Below are 18,624 nucleotides of genomic sequence, written 5' to 3'. Positions count from 1 at the left end.
TATTTTTATATTTTATTTTTATTTTTATTTTTTTTTTGTTGCCCTTTTTTTTTTTTTTTCTTTTCCCACCGGTGTGGGCAGGTATTGTTCAAGATTGTTACTTTTATTAATATCTCTAAATAATAATTACAGTTAAATGAAAATGGATATATAATAATGCTTGAGTTAATATGAGTTATGTTGGTTGACTGTGGAGGAGATGTACCAAAACTTATCTGTAATTGATTGACACATTTTCTACAGATGTAAAGAAAGATGCTGTACCTGTTTTAAATTAAAATTAAAAAACATTTATTAAAAAAAAAAAAAAGAAACAGTAATCCTGGATTTGTATAATGAAGCACTTACAGAGACTAAATTACCAAAAACATGGACGGAAGCATACATAGCACTTATACCCAAAGAAGATTCCGACCATCAAGAAATAAAAAAAATGCAGACCCATTTCATTATTGAATACAGACTAAAAATGTTTACATCTATAATTGAGGAATGATTTTAAAAAAATACTAAATGAAACTATTCACGCAGATCAAAATGGATTTCTACCGAAATGACAATTGAAAAATAATATGAGAATTTATAAACACACTAGAATATTATGAAGCACAGTCCAGGAAACAAGTTGCACTGATTTTTGGGACGTCCAAATGACCTTTGACAACTTGAATTGGCCATTCATTACTACCCAATTAAAAAAAACAGGCAAATCGGGAGGGAAATTTATGCAGATGGTAGATCAATATATTCAATTCAAATGGCCAAAGTTACTAATAAATGGAGATGTTTACAGAGAAATATAAGTATTGAAAGGCTTAAGACAAGGATGCCCCTATCACCCTTATATATTTTTTTAACCTTAGAAGGGCAATAACAGGAAATTAAATTGGGGACAAGAATAAAAGGACCTAAAAATTAAAAAAGAAGAATATAAGGAACTAACTTTGCTGGATTGTTCACATGTTGCTCTTGGGCGGGGCCTGAAAATTATTGGATTGGAGCTTGGGACTCAAGATGGTCGTTAGTTAATAATAGTGTCCATTAATACTATCGACAGACAAAGCATGAAATGCAACCACTTATTTCCAGAAATCTCTGGGTTAGTTGAAGATCCATAAGGGATAGATCCCCAATGATATGAAAAGAGATATTAAGATCTCTGCCCCTATTACCAGCTTTGCCAGAGCAAAGAAGCCACTGATTCAAGTCCAGGTATGTTGGCTAATTCACAATAAGATTTATACAATCTTAAATTATATTAACAATAACAATCCATACAAGAAATATTACTGAAGAAGTTTCTATATTGCACTAAAGTCAGAGATAAACTGAATGTTTAGAATTTCAATGGCTTTAGAATGATTTGTACTTTTGAGACTATTAAATCCTTCTTAAAACTTTAATCGCAGAGGGTCATTTTGCTGTAAGAAAAAAAGGAAATGCGACCATTGCAAGGATCCCTTCATAGCGTCTCCTAATGTAGAAAAAAGCCTGAAAAAATTAGAAATACAGATCAAATGACTAGTATCAGAAAGATTCTTTTAACAAGACAACTCATCTTAAGGAATTCTTTCTTCTCAAGTGTCTGATCCAGCTTTATTAAGTTTAATTTGAGCTAATTAAGTTAGATCTTTCTAATTTAAGACTAAGACATCAATTAAAAGGAAAATTAAGAAAACGTCCCAAAGAATGGCAAGAAATTGATTGGGGACCATTGTCATGAAAATGGAAGAGATATGCTTCTGCCTTGTTATCTAGGAAGTGAATTGGGAGCTCTAAAGGATTTCCCAGTTGAACATCAGCCTCCAGGGCATCCGTCCACTCAGACCATCTAAACTCCATCATGAGAACTTTGGAGATTCTTTGGTGGAGAAGAAAACCTCATATTTATGGCAGACGTGATGTCTTTGGAGGGGAACATTATGCCTAGGGTATCCATTTTGCTTTCTGTTTCAATAAGTGTGATTATTTTACTTCTCAGAAAGTACATAAGATTTTATCTTCTCCGGCTTGGTTATAAGAATGTCTAAGGGATTATGCTTGACAACAATCATCAGACCACAATACTTTTTTTTCACCTTGCCTCTTTGGAGGAGCTATTGTGAGGTTCTTCATTAAGAATAATCTCAGCCAAAGTATTGTTATTTAACCAAACTGATAGAGGGGTTTTTATTGCTCCTATTGCTTCCGGCTTCATAAATAAAACCAATTATCTTGAGCAGGCATCATGCACATATTTGACATAGCAGAGCCTTTGGTTATTATGATGGATGATTCATACTAGCAGAGGCTTCAGGAGAATGCAACCCTTTTGGTGTGCTTGCTTTTTCACTGTCTTTTTACATCGTTGATCATGTCAGTGAATATTGGAGGGAATCACATTGCAAAAGTTGTACTCCTGCCTTTTAAGATGTCTCTAGAAATGATATTGTCAAACTTGAAATATTGGTTGATGTTTCAAGTGATATCCTTGAAATCCTGGTCTAAAATTTATTTATTATGTATTTCTATATTTAATCCTGCCTTTATTATTTTTTACCAATAACTCAAGGTGGCAAGCATATCCAACACATCCTCATCCTCCTATTTTCCCCACAAAATCAACCCTATGAGATGAGTTGGGCAGAAAAGACTGACTAGACAAGGGGAATAATTATGGAGATTCTCAGTCATCCAGGCCATGGTATCTCAAAGGGGCTTTTTTCAAAAGGCAACTGGGCTGGTTTTTGCTTGAGGAAGAAATGTTTCACATCTCAACCAAGAAGCTTCATCAATTCTGACAGGATGGTGGGATGGTTGATAGGATTAGTTCTGACAAGATGGGGTGAGGAATGGAAGGATCATATTTCTTTGCAGTCAATCTGGTCATTAGCATTCTTATTGAGACCCATTGAGCCTCTTGGGGGCTTATCTGTGCCCTCAGGGTCATCTGAATGAGAGTGCAAATGGGGATGGAATCTTTTTTAGAACTGCTGAAAGGACTGTGTTGTAGACAGGAGAAAAGTGGTGTCTTATCACTTGCTTTTTACCAATAGTGCTCCATAGCCAGTTCTGGATAGAGAGGATCATTGGTTGAAAGAGGGGTAAAAGAGGCCATATGTGTTAAAATTGAACAGCTCTCTCTCTCAACAGATGGATATGACACCACCTATGATAACAATATGATCCTTCCATCTCCCACCGATCCTATCAGATCTAATCCTTCCATCTCCCCCTCCTCCAATCTTTTCAGAAACTGATAAGGTTCTTGGATGAGAAGTGAAATGCCTTCTTCAAGAAAAAAATAGTCCAGTTTTCTTTTGAAGAAAGCACCTTTGAGACAGGTTAATTCAATATCTCTACCTCCTATATTATCTGGCTACACATAAAAGAGGGTCAGCTATGAACATAAGCAAGAGACACCCTAAGTACAGCAAAGTATATCACTTGGGAAATATGAAGGAAAAAGTTATGGAAAAGGAAACAAATGTTTCATTGCACCATAAAAGGGTATGAAATGCCGTGTTGATAGAATATTGAGAGCCATAGAAACTAAGACTCTTTTCATGGCTGGTAAAACCTAAATTTTGATCCCAAAGAAGCAAAACTGGGAAATTAATGGTATGGGAATTTCATGTACTCTGCTACTGCCAACTTACCATCTACCGTCACAAGGGAATATTTGGATAAATGGAACCTGAAATAGGAGACCTGGAGCTGTGGGGATAGTTTGCCCGTTCGTGAAAACTGGTAGCGGCAGCTGCTGGAGGTTTTGCCCAACTGCCCCGACATAAAGTGTGACCTTCTGCCCATGCACAGAAGGCAGTATGCATGAACAGAAGGTGATGTGTGCCAGGGTAGCAAGCGCACTCACATTGCGAACTGGTAGCGAAGGTAAGTGAATCCCACCACTGACCTGGAGCCTTCAGATGATCCCCATTTCTGTCATATAATGCAAAGGTTCCATATAGATGGAAGAGGGGGAATAATGGTTGCTAGCAGATATAAATTCATTAAAATTTGACACATACTTTTATAGCAACATATCTACTGTAGCAATATATTAATCTGCATCCTTCACAACTGCAACAGGAAATGAAATAGGTATATTAGAATTTTATACATATATTCAAAGACTACATTTTTGCAAAATAAATAGATTCAATCTAGAAATATGCTGTATACTGAGTTAAGTAAGCAGTGTGGCCTCAATCCTCTTGAAAAAAAAGTCCAGATTTTTCTTGCATGAAGATAGGAAGAGGAACGAAGCTCTAAGTAATAGAATTTTCTTTTTCCTAACAAGGAATCAGAAAGTCATTTCAGGATCAGCAAATCACCTGAACCAATCCATCTACTCAGGAAATCATGGAGAAAGGAAATGGTTCTGCTTTAACTGACTTCATACTTCAGGGATTCACAGACAATCCCAAAATGCAGCTTGTTCTTTTTACGGTCTTCTTTCTTGGTTTATGTCATCACTGTATTAGGGAATGTGGGGATGATTCTCTTGATTTGCACCAAGCCCCAACTTCACAAACCCATGTATTATTTCCTGGGCAATCTCTCCTTTGTTGATCTCTGCTGTGCCTCAACCATTGCTCCTAAAATGCTGATTGACTTATTAAGTGAAAGTAAAAGGATTTCTTACAATGGCTGTGTTACACAGCTCTTTGTATTTGCTATCCTTGCAGATGCAGAATGCCTTCTGTTGGCTGTGATGGCCTATGACAGGTATGTGGCCATCTGCAATCCACTCCTCTATCCAACTGTAATGTCCAAAAAGGCCTGCCAGCAAATGATCACTCTTGCTTACTTTACAGGCCTGCTAGATTCAATGATACAAACTCCTCTACATTCCGGCTATCTTTTTGTAGCTCCAATGTTATCAATCATTTCTTCTGTGATGAGCCTCCACTTCTGATGCTCTCCTGTTCCGACACATATAAGTGAGATTGTGTTATTTACCTTTGTTGGCTTTGTTGAAGCAAGCAGCATTGGAATGATTCTTGTATCCTATGTTTACATTTTGGCTACAATCTTGAGAATGCGCTCTGCTGAGGGCAGGCACAAAGCATTCTCCACCTGTGCTTCTCACCTGACAGCTGTTGGGATATACCACGGGACAATACTCTTCATGTACTTTCGGCCCAGCTCCAGCTATTCCATGGACCAAGACAAATGGGCCTCTATGTTCTACACGGTTGTGATCCCCATGCTCAACCCTTTGATCTACAGCCTGAGGAACAAGGAGGTGAAAGATGCTATGTCAAAATCTCTTGGCCATATATGGGTTTGGAAAGGGAGAAACTTTGTTTTACCATGACTTGAAAGGATGGCCATTTGGGGAGTGGGGATACATACAGATCTATCTAGTAGGCATGGTAATACCAGATTGGGGATATATGAATTTTTAAAGGATGTGGCCCTAGGCAAATTTAATAGAGAACTTACCATATTTTTTGGAGTATAAGACGCACCTTTTTTCCCCAAAAAAGGGGATGAAAATCTGGGTGCGTCTTATACACTGAATGTAGCATTTTTTGCCTCCCAAAACCCAGCTCCTTCACCAAAATGGCTGTGCATAGCCTTTAGGAGGCTTTCAGAGTGCTCCTGGGGGCTGGAGAGGGCAAAAATGAGCGAAAAAGGAGCCCTCCCAGCCCCTAGGAGCACTCTACAAGCCTCCTAAAGGCTATGCATGCCCTTTTTTAGAAAAAAAATGGACCTGTTTTTGCAAAAAATGGGCTGGTTTTCCTTCATTTTTACCCCCCTGTGCCCAGGAGCACTCTACAAGCCCCCTAAAGGCTATGCATGCCCCCTTTTTGAAAAAATGAGCCCATTTTTGGAAAAATGGGCTGTTTTGGGGAGGTCTGCAGAGTGCAAAAACTTTTTTTTTTATTTGCCTCTTCAAGATCTTGGTGTGTCATATACTCTGGTGCATCTTATACTCAAAAGAATATGGTAATAATAATTTCTACTACTTAAAAAAAAGAGGAACTTCAGTGGAAATAACTATACAGATAATGTGTCTTAGCCAAGTGTCAAAGCCACAACCTGTCAGCTAGCTTATGTAGAAAACGTTTGTGGTCAACCTAGGGAATGTTTGTGATCAACCCCTCTAGCTCTTGTTGATAGGTATTAAAGAAATGCTACTTCTAGTAGGCAAAAACCCAAATAAGCTAATGCCTCTGGCTAAAGATAATTTATAGCTCACAAAAGCCTCTAAGTACTTATTAATAAACTATTAAGCCACCAGGCCTCCAGCTGGAACATTAATTAAGAATCAAGCAAATTTCATTCATCCTACAGTGGATCAAATTTACATAATATTTCCAATATTCATTCCAAATAGATTTTTGTAGAAATGGTCAAACCACTAGCACAAATTATTAATATGTGTTCTCACATGCAATGCCTCAACAAATGAACTAAATATTCGAATACCTGTACACATTGTCCTACTTTGTATTTTTGCTTAATGCATATTGATCAATCAATTAGATGAATGCAATAAAAATGTAGCCCGGGTCTTCTGGATTATTGAGAAGCCAAAAAAGGTGGAACTCCAAAAAATTCAGATCTTCTTCCTTCCTTTGATAGATTTGATCTTTTTATGATTGTCCTCTCAATTTGTGTCACTGGGTATTAGACAATGTGGGATGATTCTGTTGATTTGCACTAAATCCCAACTTCACAAACACATGTATTACTTTCTAGGAAGCCTCTCCATTGTTTATCTTTGCTGTTCTTCAGCCATTGTTCCTAAAATTCCAATTGATGTATTAGTTGAAACTTTAAGGTTTCCTACAGTGCCTGTGTTTTACAGCTGTTTTTGTATGCCATGCTTGTAGACATAGAGTACCTTTTATCGACTCTGGTGGCTGAGGGCAGATATTGGCCATCTGTAATCCATTTCTCTATTCAGCTATACAATCCAAAAAAAAAAAACCTCTGCCAGAAAATCATTGCTGTTCCCATAAAGTATAAACCTTATGGATATGACAGTAGACATTTCCTCTACATTCTGATTAGCATTCTGCACATCAAATCCTAGCAATCACTTGTTCTGAAACATATTTCCAAACTTAAGGATCTCCTCTGACACATATGTTAATCATGTTGTACTATTTATCTGCTTTCACTTCTTTGAAGTGAGCAGGACAGCTATGATTCTGCTATGCTTTGTTTATATTTGGGGTACAATTCTGAGAAAATGCTCTGCTGAGGGGCAGGAATAAGGTCTTTCTCGTCTGTACTTCTCATTTAACAGCTTTTCAGATATTCCATAGAACCATAGTCTTCAACCCTCATCCTAACCCTAACCCTACCAAACATTCCAAATTCCACTGTCTCTTTGCTATCTGTGAAAGAGAGCCTTTCTCCTTTCTGACTACATTTCATAACCTCAAGACATACTTAAATACTTAATACTTAATTCTACTTTGATTGTAATTTTTAATTCCTTCTGTCTCCCTCTAATGTCTAACATTCAAGGGCCCATCCTATCAATTTTTTTAAAAGATCTCAAAATAAAAGCATGTTCCTATGGGAAAGGGTCTTATAATTAATTCCTAAATCTTATTTCATCTGGATCTTTAATTCATTTATAATGTTTCATTATAATGAAATCAAGGAAGAAGCAGAAACAAGAGTCACAAGTTGTGAAGCCAAATGGTTGTCTCTATAAAGACTCCAAACAAAATAGCTATGGAAGTCTGTCTTTTGACAATTGGCTGTAATCACTCATGCTTTGTCAAGTGAGGAGTCTTATTGAGAACCACAGTTCTACTGGCCTCTATAGATGTCTAGACTTAGAGCTTGGGGATTGTGCCTCATCATCTAATTGCTCCAGACAAGGAGAGAACTTGAGATTACCCACAAGGGCTCCAGATAGTTGCTCCTCATAAGGAGACCACAAGTCAGAAGATGCCTGCAGTTGATCAAAGTCAGTTGAATCCCAGCTTACTGAATCCTGAGGCTGACATGGAATCAGCTGCAACATTGCAACATTGTCAGAATCAAGGTCAGAGTCACCTCCTGAATTGCAGCTTCATAACAGTTGTATTAAACTTCTTTCATTACAGACTGAATAAAATTCACACAGTGCTGTAAAACATATTGGTCAAATGGTTCCTAAAAAAAGAAAGCAGTTAACAACTAATTTTTAAAAAGGAATTAGAAAAGAAAATATAAGAAATTAGATAAGCGAATATGCAAATCTGTGTAAAAAGAGACACCTAGAGCGCCGCTGGAGAGCCAGTAAGTCCGTGTCAGACCGAGCCTCATTAAAATCTTGCATCAGAGCCTACCTCCGGGCTATCCGGACATCAAAAAGAACTCATAGTGCTGCTCTGATAGCTTCCGCTGAGTCACGCCCAGCCACCTGTTTAGGATAGCCCGTTCCCCTCCTTAAAGGGAGGGATACGGGCACTCCCTTGCAAGGTAAGGCTGAGGAGTTCGGTCAATTCCTCGCTGATAAAGTGGCTCGGCTTCGGGCAAACCTGGACTCCAATTGCGCAGAGCCAGCCAAGGTACCGAGGGAGGGTCTTGAGTGCCATCGTTGGATTGATTTTCAGTCTGCTACCCCTGAGGAAGTGAGAAGGCCATCAGAGCAGTGAGTGCCTCCACGTGTGTACTGGACCCGTGTCCCTCCTGGCTGGTCGCGAACAGCAGGGAGGTGACACGGGGCTGGATCCAGGCAATTGTGACGGCGTCTCTCCAGGAAGGGTCTTTCCCCCCCCCTTTAAAGGAGGCAGTGGTGAGACCACTACTGAAGAGACCATCCTTGGATCCAGTCCAGTCTCCAACCTCCAGCTCCATCGGTCCTTGGAGGAAACCGATTATCTAGACGCCTTCCAATCTGGTTTCAGGCCTGGCTACAGCACGGAAACTGCTTTGGTCACATTGACCGATGATCTCTGGAGAGCCAGAGACAGGGGCCGTGCCTCCGTTCTGGTTCTCCTGGACCTCTCAGCGGCCTTCGATACCATCGACCATGGTATCCTGTTGCGGCGGTTACGAGAGGTGGGGTGGGAGGCACCATTCTTCAGTGGTTCTCCTCCTACCTCTGGGCAGGTCGCAGTCAGTGTTGGTTGGAGGACAGAGGTCGACCCCTAGGCCCTTAATTATGGGGTGCCGCAGGGGTCGTTCGTGTCCCCCCTCCTGTTCAACATTTACATGAAGCGGCTTCTGGGGGAGGAGCCTGTCGCCAACGGGAGCTCAACGGAGCTCCTCTCAGAGTTCTGGTCTGTATATCTTATAAGATCTATAGATATCTCCCCTTTCTGGCAGAAAGGGCAGGGAGAAGGTCAGTCGTTAGGATCTCTTTGTAATTCACAGCCTTTTTTTTTTCCGCTGTGAATGGAGAAGAGGTTCAACATTAGCTGAGCTTTTACTCCAGCCAGTTCTTCGCAGCTGCTTTTTTGCAGCCCTAGGCAGGTTGCCCCCCCCCCCCCAGGGCAAAGCTAAGCTATTTAAAAATTAATCCGGGCGGGGACCATTCCTGAGGAATTTCTTCTTTTATTATCCAAAATACCAGCTTCAATTTTGTAAAAGGCTCCCTTTTCTAGCTGCGTCACAAGATGGCGATCTTATAGCTTTTGTGTTTGATGTGACGTACTTAGTCAGCCCTACTCTCCTGAAGGCTTCTCCGTATTAACTGTTAAAAGATTAACTGAGGGGAGCAGAGACTTTGATTGTTGGCTTGCTTGATTGCTTGTTTTTATTTTTATTTCTTTGGAATGGCTCCTAAATCTAAGCAGCAAGCGCTTCCTTAATAAACACATCTCAAAAAATTGCTATGAAGTCGCTGCCCTTGCCTCCTACGCCCTCCACTGGAGATTTGTTAACACAAGAATTTCTTCTCAAAACGCTTAATACTTCAGACAGGAAATTAATCATCTGATATCGGATTTATATGATCAATTTGATGCTAAAATTGCTCAAGCAAAGGAGGATAGATCGGAGTAATGACAGTTATGACAGATTATATTGCTGAAACGGAGGATAAATTGGAACTTTTGGAAGAAACCAACTCTAATTGACATCCAAAATCCAAACGTTACAACAGGAAATTGAAAATGCTCAAAACAACTTGTCATGATAAATTATAATAAGACTGCGTTTGCAATAAGAGTTAGAGGACTGCGTGAAAAGGAACAGGAATTTGAAACAGATCTTCTTTGAGGCTCTTAGCCGCTCGGTGGGAAGTCCGGGACTTAACTTTGATTGGCAGATCCAAAAAAATTTACCGCCAGAATTCGTGGGTAGCAAAACAGCGACAGCTTCCGAGGGACATAATTATATTTCACCACAAGGGAATCCAGAAATGTGATAATACAGAGGCTTTACAACAAGAGCTGAGAATTGACGGGACAGGACTTGATTGTTTTTAAAGAAATACCATCTCAAATATTAAGAGCAAGGAGAGATCTACATTTTCTTAACTGAAGAACTCAGAAATTCTCAGATTCCATACAAATGGGAAGTCCCGGCTGGCATTACAGTTACATTTGAGAATCAAAAACTCGCTTTAACTCTGTCGGTGAAGCCCGAGAATTTTATTACAAGACTTTGAAGGCGGACTTCCTGATTCCTCCGACCTGAGAGAGACAATGAGAAGACAAGCAGCGGGACACGTGGCCACCAATGGCGGAGGGTGTTGCTTTCCTCTTCCGAGACAGGGCAGAAGAGTAAAGAATAAAGACTTAGCGATGCTTTTAAAACTTCATGATTTCTGCCTGGTATAAAATGGAAAAGTTGTACATTGATGATGAGATATGGAGGCTGAAAGAAGCGCTGCTGATTGTGGACATATATTGTATATAAGATTTGTTTGAACTCTAACTCAAATTGCGCATGAATTATTTTCCTAGGCGAGGAGAGCGGAGATCGCGATCTTCTTGAGTTGTGGTTTGGGACGAACGGAGTTGGGAGCTGCGTGGGAGATGGAAGGGTAGCGAAAGCTTAACTAGACTACTTGGGGCTAGAATGCAAGCTGATGAATTGCTATTTCAATATAAGGTTAAGAAAGATTAGTCAGAGAGTCTCCAGGAAGGTGGAGTAAATATGTGAGGAGCAATGGACGGATAAAATAATATGTGGACATGGGTAAAGGCAGGGTGGAAGGTAAAAAATTTACACGTGGATGTGGGTAAGGACAGAATGGGAGGTGTTGGAAATGAAAAATGAAAGAAGTACTTGAGTTTAATGGTTTTATAGAAAGGTTTGGATATTTGGATAAAAAAGAGATAAATTAAAGGTCCGAATAGATAGATAAAGCAATGAGACCTTTAGTTGGAGAACCCCAATTGATTAACTTACCTGGCTCTAATAGAGTTTGAAACCCTGCAAGTAATAAAATAACCGAAATTTGGAATGAGGCACATTGTTTAAGATTTACAGAGGATGGGAAGCTGTGTTAATGTAGCGGGTTTATTGATCTTTCTTGTTTTTCTTTTTTTGTGTGTCTTTTTTTTCTATTTTTTTTCTTTTAACTTTAAAGTTAGTTGGTCTTATTACACTCCAGTGCTTGTTAAAGAACTATGCCGGGTATGGGACCTGGGAAGCCGTAAGGGGGTTAGGGGGGGGGATTATAGGGGGGAGGGGGGAGGGGGAAATACAGTTTCAATTCTTAGAACAATAAGAATGCACTTGTATACTGTTGCTCGCTTTTTTTTTTTTTCTTTCATTTTCTAAAAAATAAACTGAATAGATTAATTGTAGGGATACACCAAAGTGAGGAGTAGAGGGAAAGAAGAGGGAGAAGTAAAGAGGGAGTGAGAGGGGAATGTAAGGAGGGTGAGATGGAGGGAGGGGGAGATGTCTGAGGGGGAAGGGAAGTAGAAGAGGGGAATGTTGGAGGGGAGAAATGAAAGTTGGAGGGGGAGAAGAAAGGGTGTATGGGGGATTGAAGTGTTATGTTGGTTTTTTATGGTGGATTTTTTTCCCTTTTTTTGTTTTTTTGTTACGCACAGTATATAAGTGATTGTATAAAATGAAAATGAAAATGAAATAAAAAAAATATGGTAATTAACATTTACATGAAGCCGCTGGGAGAGATCATCCAACGGCACGGGATAGGATACCATTAATACGCAGACGATACTCAATTGTATCTGTCCGCCCCGTGCCAACTCAGTGAAGCAGTTGACGTGATGTGAAAGTGCCTGGAGGATGTGAGGGTCTGGATGGGGGTGAACAGACTGGCTCTCAATCCTGACAAGACCGAGTGGCTTGTTTTTTTCCTCCCACAAATTGGCTTAGTATTCCATCTCTCAGGCTGGGGGGTGAAATTATACACCCCTCAGACAGGGTGCGCAATTTGGGAGTCCTCCTGGACCCACAACTGACTTTAGATCATCAGTTGTTGGCTGTGACCAGGGGGGCATTTGCCCAGGTCTGCCTGGTGCATCAATTGCGTCCCTACCTGAACTGGGAGGATCTTACAACAGTCACTCATGCCCTCGTGACCTCAAGACTGGACTACTGCAATGCACTCTACATGGGGCAGCCCTTGAAGAGTGTTCGGAGACTCCAGCTGGTCCAGAATGCAGCCGCGCGAGCGATTGTGGGTGGACCCCGGTACACCCACGTTACCCCTATCCTCCGTGAGCTGCACTGGCTACCTATTGGTCTCCGGATACGCTTCAGGGTGCTAATTATTACTTATAAAGCCCTTCATGGTATTGGACCTGGGTACTTGAGAGACCGCTTTCTGCCGATTACCTCCCACAGACCCATTCGATCCCACAGATTAGGCCTCCTCCGTATTCCATCTGCCGGCCAATGTCGGCTGGCGACTACTCGGAGGAGGGCCTTCTCTGTGGCTGCTCCGGCCCTTTGGAATGAGCTCCCCGTGAAGATTCAGACCCTCTCCACCCTTCAGGCCTTCTGGACGGCCTTGAAGACCTGGCTATCCCAGCAAGCCTGGGGTTGAGTTCCTCCCCCTACTCAAATTTGCTGTGTCTGTTGTGCTTTTAAATTATTTGTATTGTCTGATTGTTTTTGTCTTACTTTTTGTAATTTCCCCTCCCTTGGCTTTTGTTCAGCCGTCCTGGGTCCCTTCGGGGAATAGGGCAGGCTACAAATTGAATAAACTCCAAACTGTGTAGGTGTCAACCTCAGTTTGAGTGAATATAGCATTGCCTCCTCAATCAGAGCTCTAAAATTGATGGTGGCTGCTGTTTGTGGTCTCCTTGTGAGCAGCAACTATCTGGAGCACTTGTGGTTCTCAGGTTCTCTCCTTGTCTGGAGAGCAATTATCAAAAAGCTGGACTGCTTGCCTGGTCATCATTCTGCCATGACTATCAATTCTGCTAACAGTTCCCCTTTTCTTTCCTGGAATATCATTAAAGTCTTGGCAAATTCTAGGCTTGAAACATGATATGGAGGTTATTTTGTTCATGAGTTTATGAGCAGGCAAAAATGTTTGAGCTTGAGTACAATGATGTGATGGGTTGTGTCTATAAAGGAAGAGGTGGTGTGATGGACTACAGCAAAGCGAGTTTTCCCAGAATTAGGAAAGCCCATTCCAAGAATAGAGGGTGAGATAAGAGCAACAGAGCCTGGAGTTAAATCAGAAAAGAGGAAGAGAATTTGGATAGCCATCCTCTAGAATTTTCCAGGGTATATAGGTAAAATTAGAGTGGGATTGTCAGACTAAAAGTTCTGTCTATATGGTTTCAGCAAATAACTGGATTTTGGCTTGATTGTTCAATGACACTCATTGGCTGAACTTAAGAATGATTGAGTTATAGCTTGGGACTCAAGAAATTATTTACTCAACTATAGTCTCCAATTAAAACTATCACAACAAAGTATGAAAATGCAACCAATTATTTCTAGGATCTTAGATATTGAAATGCATAAGAGACAATATCCCAAGTGATATAAAAAGAGATTTAAGATCTCTGCCCCCATTTACAAGTTTTGTAAGAGCAAAAAAGCAACTGAATCAACTCCAGGTATGTTTGCTAATTCACAATAATTATTTAAATGTTGAGATTAGCCTTTACACACTGAATATTTATAACAATCCATATGGGAAATATTACTGAGAAGTTTCTGAACTGTATTAAAATCAGAGGCAATCTTAGTTTTAGACTTCAATGGATTTATAAAGATTTGTATTTTTCAGATATTAAAACTCTCTTAAGACTTGATTCCAAATTGATTGTTTTGCTGTAAGAAAAGAGAAAATGCATACATGAGAATTAATGCAGATCAAACGACTAGTATCAGAAAGATTCATTGAACAAGACTAACTCATCCACACCTTAAGGAATTCTTTCTTAATGTCTGATCTAAGCATTACTAAATTTTATTTAATCTAATTAAATTGAATCACTCCAATTTGAGACCCATTTAAATCTAAATAAGAATAAGACATCACCTAGAGGCAGAATTAAGAAAATGTATCAAAGAGTGGGAGAAAATTGTTTGGATCATTGTCATGAAAATGGGAAGAGATACGCTTCCTGTCTTCTTGTCTATGGGGTGAATTGTCCAAGGGAGTTTTTCAGGATTTCCCATTTGAAGACCAGCCTCCATGGCTTATGTCTATCCAAACATCATCTAAACTCCATCATGAGAAGTTTGGATATTCTTTGTGGAGAAAAAAACACATATTTATGACAGACATTGTGTCTTTTGAAGGAACATCATACCTAGGTATCCATTTTGCTGTTTCAATAAGTGTGATTTCTTGTCTTCTCAGAAAGTGCATAAGATTTTATCTTCATCCATCTTGCTTTATTAGGATGTCTAAGGACTTCTCCTTGACAACAGTCAGTCAGATGAGATCACAATACCTGCTTTTCACCCTGCCTCTTAAGAAGAGGTGTTGTGAGGTTCTGAATTAAAAATAATCTCAGCCAAATATCTGAAATTTAACCAAACTTACAGAGTGGGTTTTATTGATCCTACAGTTTCAAGATTTAATAAATTAACCAAATTATCCTGAAGAGGCACCAGGCACAGATTTGACATACAGAGCTTTTGGTTATCATGACGAATGATTTATACTAGTAGAGACATCAGGAGAAGGTAGCCATCTTGGTACATCTGCCTCTTTCATGTGTTTTTACATCATTGATCATGGAGCAATAGCAATGAACATTAGAATAGAATAGAATAGAATAGAATAGAATAGAATAGAATAGAATTCTTTATTGGCCAAGTATGATTGGACACACAAGGAATTTATCTTTGCTGCATATGCTCTCAGTGTACATAAAAAACAAGATAATTCATCAAGAACCTTAAGGTACAACACTTAATGATAGTCATAGTGTACAAATATGCAATCGGGAAACAATCAATATAAATATAAATAGTAAGGATACAAGCAACAAAGTTACAGCCCTGCAGTCATAAGTAGTGATTGGAGGCATTGCTTTGCAAAAGTTGAACTCTTGCCTTTTAAATGTCTCTAGAAATGTCTCTATTGACTAATATTTTAAGTTGTTATGATTGAAATATCGGTCTAAAATTTATTTGTTTGTTTGTTTTATATATCCTGCCTTTATTATTTTTGCCAATAGCTCAAGGCAGTGAACCTATCCAACGCACCTTCCATCTTCTATTTTCTTCACAGCAATACTGTGTGATGAGTTGGACTGAGAAAGAGTGACTTGCCCAAGGTAAATAAACAGATTAATTGAATATCTTTACCTACTATATCTTTGGCTCCACATAAAAAGAGGTTCAACTATCAACACAGGCAAGAGACACCCTAAGTATAGGAAGGTAATATTTGGGAGACAAGGAAGAAAAATATGGAAACACAAACACATGTTTTATTGCACCATAAAAGGACATGAAATTCCATGTTGATAGAATATTGAGAGCCATTGAAATCAAGACTCTTTTAATGGCTAATTGAACCTGAAATCTAGGACCCAAAGAAACAAAATTGGAAAATGGTATGGGAATTTCATGTGCTTTACTACTGCCAAATTACTACCTATCTTCTGAAAGGAATATTTGGATAAATGGTACCAAAAAAAAAAATCTGGAGCTTTCAAATCATTCTCCTTTTTAGGATATATTGCACAACTTAGAATGTGTGGAAGAGGAGGGATTATGGCTGCCAGCAGACATAAATTCATTAAAATTTGACACAGAGTTTTATAGCAACATATTACTCTAGCTTCATTACTTAACTGAAACAGGAAATGAAGCAGAGATGATAGATAGAAAGATAGATAGATAGATAGATAGATAGATAGATAGATGATAGATATATGCAGGGATAGATAGATAGATAGATAGATAGATAGATAGATAGATAGATAGATAGATAGATAGTCATTTCATTTCATTTCCCTTATTTGTATGCCGCCCTTTTCCCTGGGGGGACTCAGGGCGGCTCACAGTTAGAAAAAGGGGGGGGAAGGACAAACAATTTCCAACATAAAAACAATACAACAATTAAAAAAACACAACAGTTACACAATTCGAGTGGGGTTAGAATCTTAACCCCAGGCCAGCCGGGACAGCCAGATCTTTAAAGCGGCGTGGAAGGACTGGAGGGTGGTGAGGGTCCGAATCTCCACGGGGAGTTCGTTCCAGAGGGTCGGAGCAGCCACCGAGAAGGCTCTCCTCCGGGTAGTTGCCAGTCTACACTGGCTGGATGATGGAATTCGGAGGAGGCCTAATCTATGCGATCGTATCGGTCTGGTGGAGGTAGATAGATAGATAGATAGATAGATAGATAGATAGATAGATAGATAGATAGATAGATAGATAGATAGATAGATGGATGATATGTAGGTAGGTAGGTAGGTAGGTAGGTAGGTAGGTAGGTAGGTAGATAGATAGATAGATAGATAGATAGATAGATAGATAGAGATAGATAGATAGATAGATAGATAGATAGATAGATAGATAGATAGATAGATAGATAGATAGATAGATAGATAGATAGATATAGACAGACAGACAGACAGACAGATGCATGCATGCATAAATAGGGTGGTAGGGAGGGAGGGAGAGTTAGAGAGAGATATTCAAAGACTACATTTTTTCATAATAAACAGATTCCACCAAGCAAATATGTGGTCTGTTGAAAAAAATATCCAGATTCTTGTTGCATGAAAATAGAGACAGGGATGAACTCTAAGTAAAATAATTTTCTTTTTCCCAACAAGGGATTGAAAAGACATTTCAGAATCAGCAAATCACCTGAACCAATCCATCTATTCAAGAAATCATGGACAAAGGAAATGGTTCTGCCTTTACTGAATTCATTCTTCAGGGGTGACAGACAATCCCAAAATGCAGCTTGTTCTTTTTACAGTCTTCCTTTTTATTTATATCATCACTGTATTAGGGAATGTGGGGATGATCTCTGCTGATTTGCATAAAACCCCAACTTCACAAACCCATGTATTACTTCCTGGGCAACCTCTCCTTTGTTGATCTCTGCTGCGCTTCAACCATTGCTCCTAAAATGCTGATTGACTTATTAAATGAAAGTAAAAGGATTTCTTACAATGGCTGTGTTACGCAGCTCTTTGCATTTGACATCCTTGCAGATGCAGAATGCCTTCTGTTGGCTGTGATGGCCTATGACAGATATGTGGCCATCTGCAATCCACTCCTCTATCCAACTGTAATGTCCAAAAAGGCCTGCCAGCAAATGATCTCAATTGTGTACATTACAGTCCTGCTAGATTCAATGATACAAACTTCCTGTACATTCCAACTATCTTTTTGTAGCTCCAATGTTATCAATCACTTCTTCTGTGATGAGCCTCCACTTCTAACGCTCTCCTGTTCCGACACATACATTACTGAGATTGTGCTATTTACTATTTGGCTTCGGTGAAGCAGGCAGCGTTGGAATGATTCTTGTATCATATGTTTACATTTTGACTACTATCTTGAGAATGCGCTCCGCTGAAGGTAGGCATAAAGCATTTTCCACTTGTGCTTCCCACTTGACAACTGTTGGGATATATCACGGGACAATACTCTTCATGTACTTCCGACCAAATTCTAGTTACTCCATGGACCAAGACAAATGGGCCTCTATGTTCTACACGGTTGTGATCCCCATGCTCAATCCTTTGATCTACAGCCTGAGGAATAAAGAAGTGAAAGATGCTCTGCCAAAATCTCTTGGCTGTATATGGATTTGTATTGGGGGTAAAATTGTTTTACAATAACTTGCAAGGAGGGTACATACAGTCAATAACTTGCAAGGAGGGTACATACAGAACATCTATTTAGAAGGCACGGTAAAATCAGTTGGGCATATGTGATTTTTAAAGAATGTGGCCCTAGACAAATTTAATAAACAATAATTTCTCTATCACTTTGGAGGGGGATTCAGTGGAAAAAGAATATACATTGTATTCTCTTGTTTTTTGAACTGTGTATACACGGAATTGCGTAATCCATTGAATATTATCTCAATATTAAGCATATGTTATTTAAATATAATTGGTGCACCAATACAAGTCTCCACTACTGCCAAAAGTCACTATTTCAGTTTAATCAAAGAAACCTGGCACTTCCAACTGGTTCAATCCTTTTAGTCCCTTCCCACGATATTCATCCCTGAAAAAAATGGCAGTTTGACAGCAGTTTATCAGAAAAAAAGGGTTCCTGGCAGTCATAAATCAAAATCATTTATTGTAGAAA

At 39.4% G+C, this 18,624-nt stretch overlaps 2 protein-coding genes across 2 annotated transcripts; both read left to right on the top strand.

The window, feature by feature from the left end:
* The first annotated feature begins 4,344 nt into the window (after window positions 1-4,344).
* LOC116504796 (olfactory receptor 1019-like) lies at window positions 4,345-5,302 on the top strand. Its single transcript, XM_032212026.1, is given in 4 exon segments — window positions 4,345-4,437; window positions 4,439-4,826; window positions 4,829-4,919; window positions 4,921-5,302. Coding segments are annotated over 4 exon segments (954 nt in total).
* Window positions 5,303-17,188: 11,886 nt separating this feature from the next.
* Window positions 17,189-18,146, top strand: LOC116504786 (olfactory receptor 1019-like). Its single transcript, XM_032212021.1, is given in 4 exon segments — window positions 17,189-17,225; window positions 17,228-17,349; window positions 17,351-17,785; window positions 17,787-18,146. Coding segments are annotated over 4 exon segments (954 nt in total).
* Window positions 18,147-18,624: the final 478 nt, after the last annotated feature.

The sequence above is a fragment of the Thamnophis elegans genome, chromosome 1, assembly GCF_009769535.1.
Source record: "Thamnophis elegans isolate rThaEle1 chromosome 1, rThaEle1.pri, whole genome shotgun sequence".
In the NCBI taxonomy this organism is placed as follows: domain Eukaryota; kingdom Metazoa; phylum Chordata; class Lepidosauria; order Squamata; family Colubridae; genus Thamnophis; species Thamnophis elegans.
Note: the sequence above shows the minus strand (reverse complement) of the source record. Positions and strands in the feature narration are given on the sequence as shown.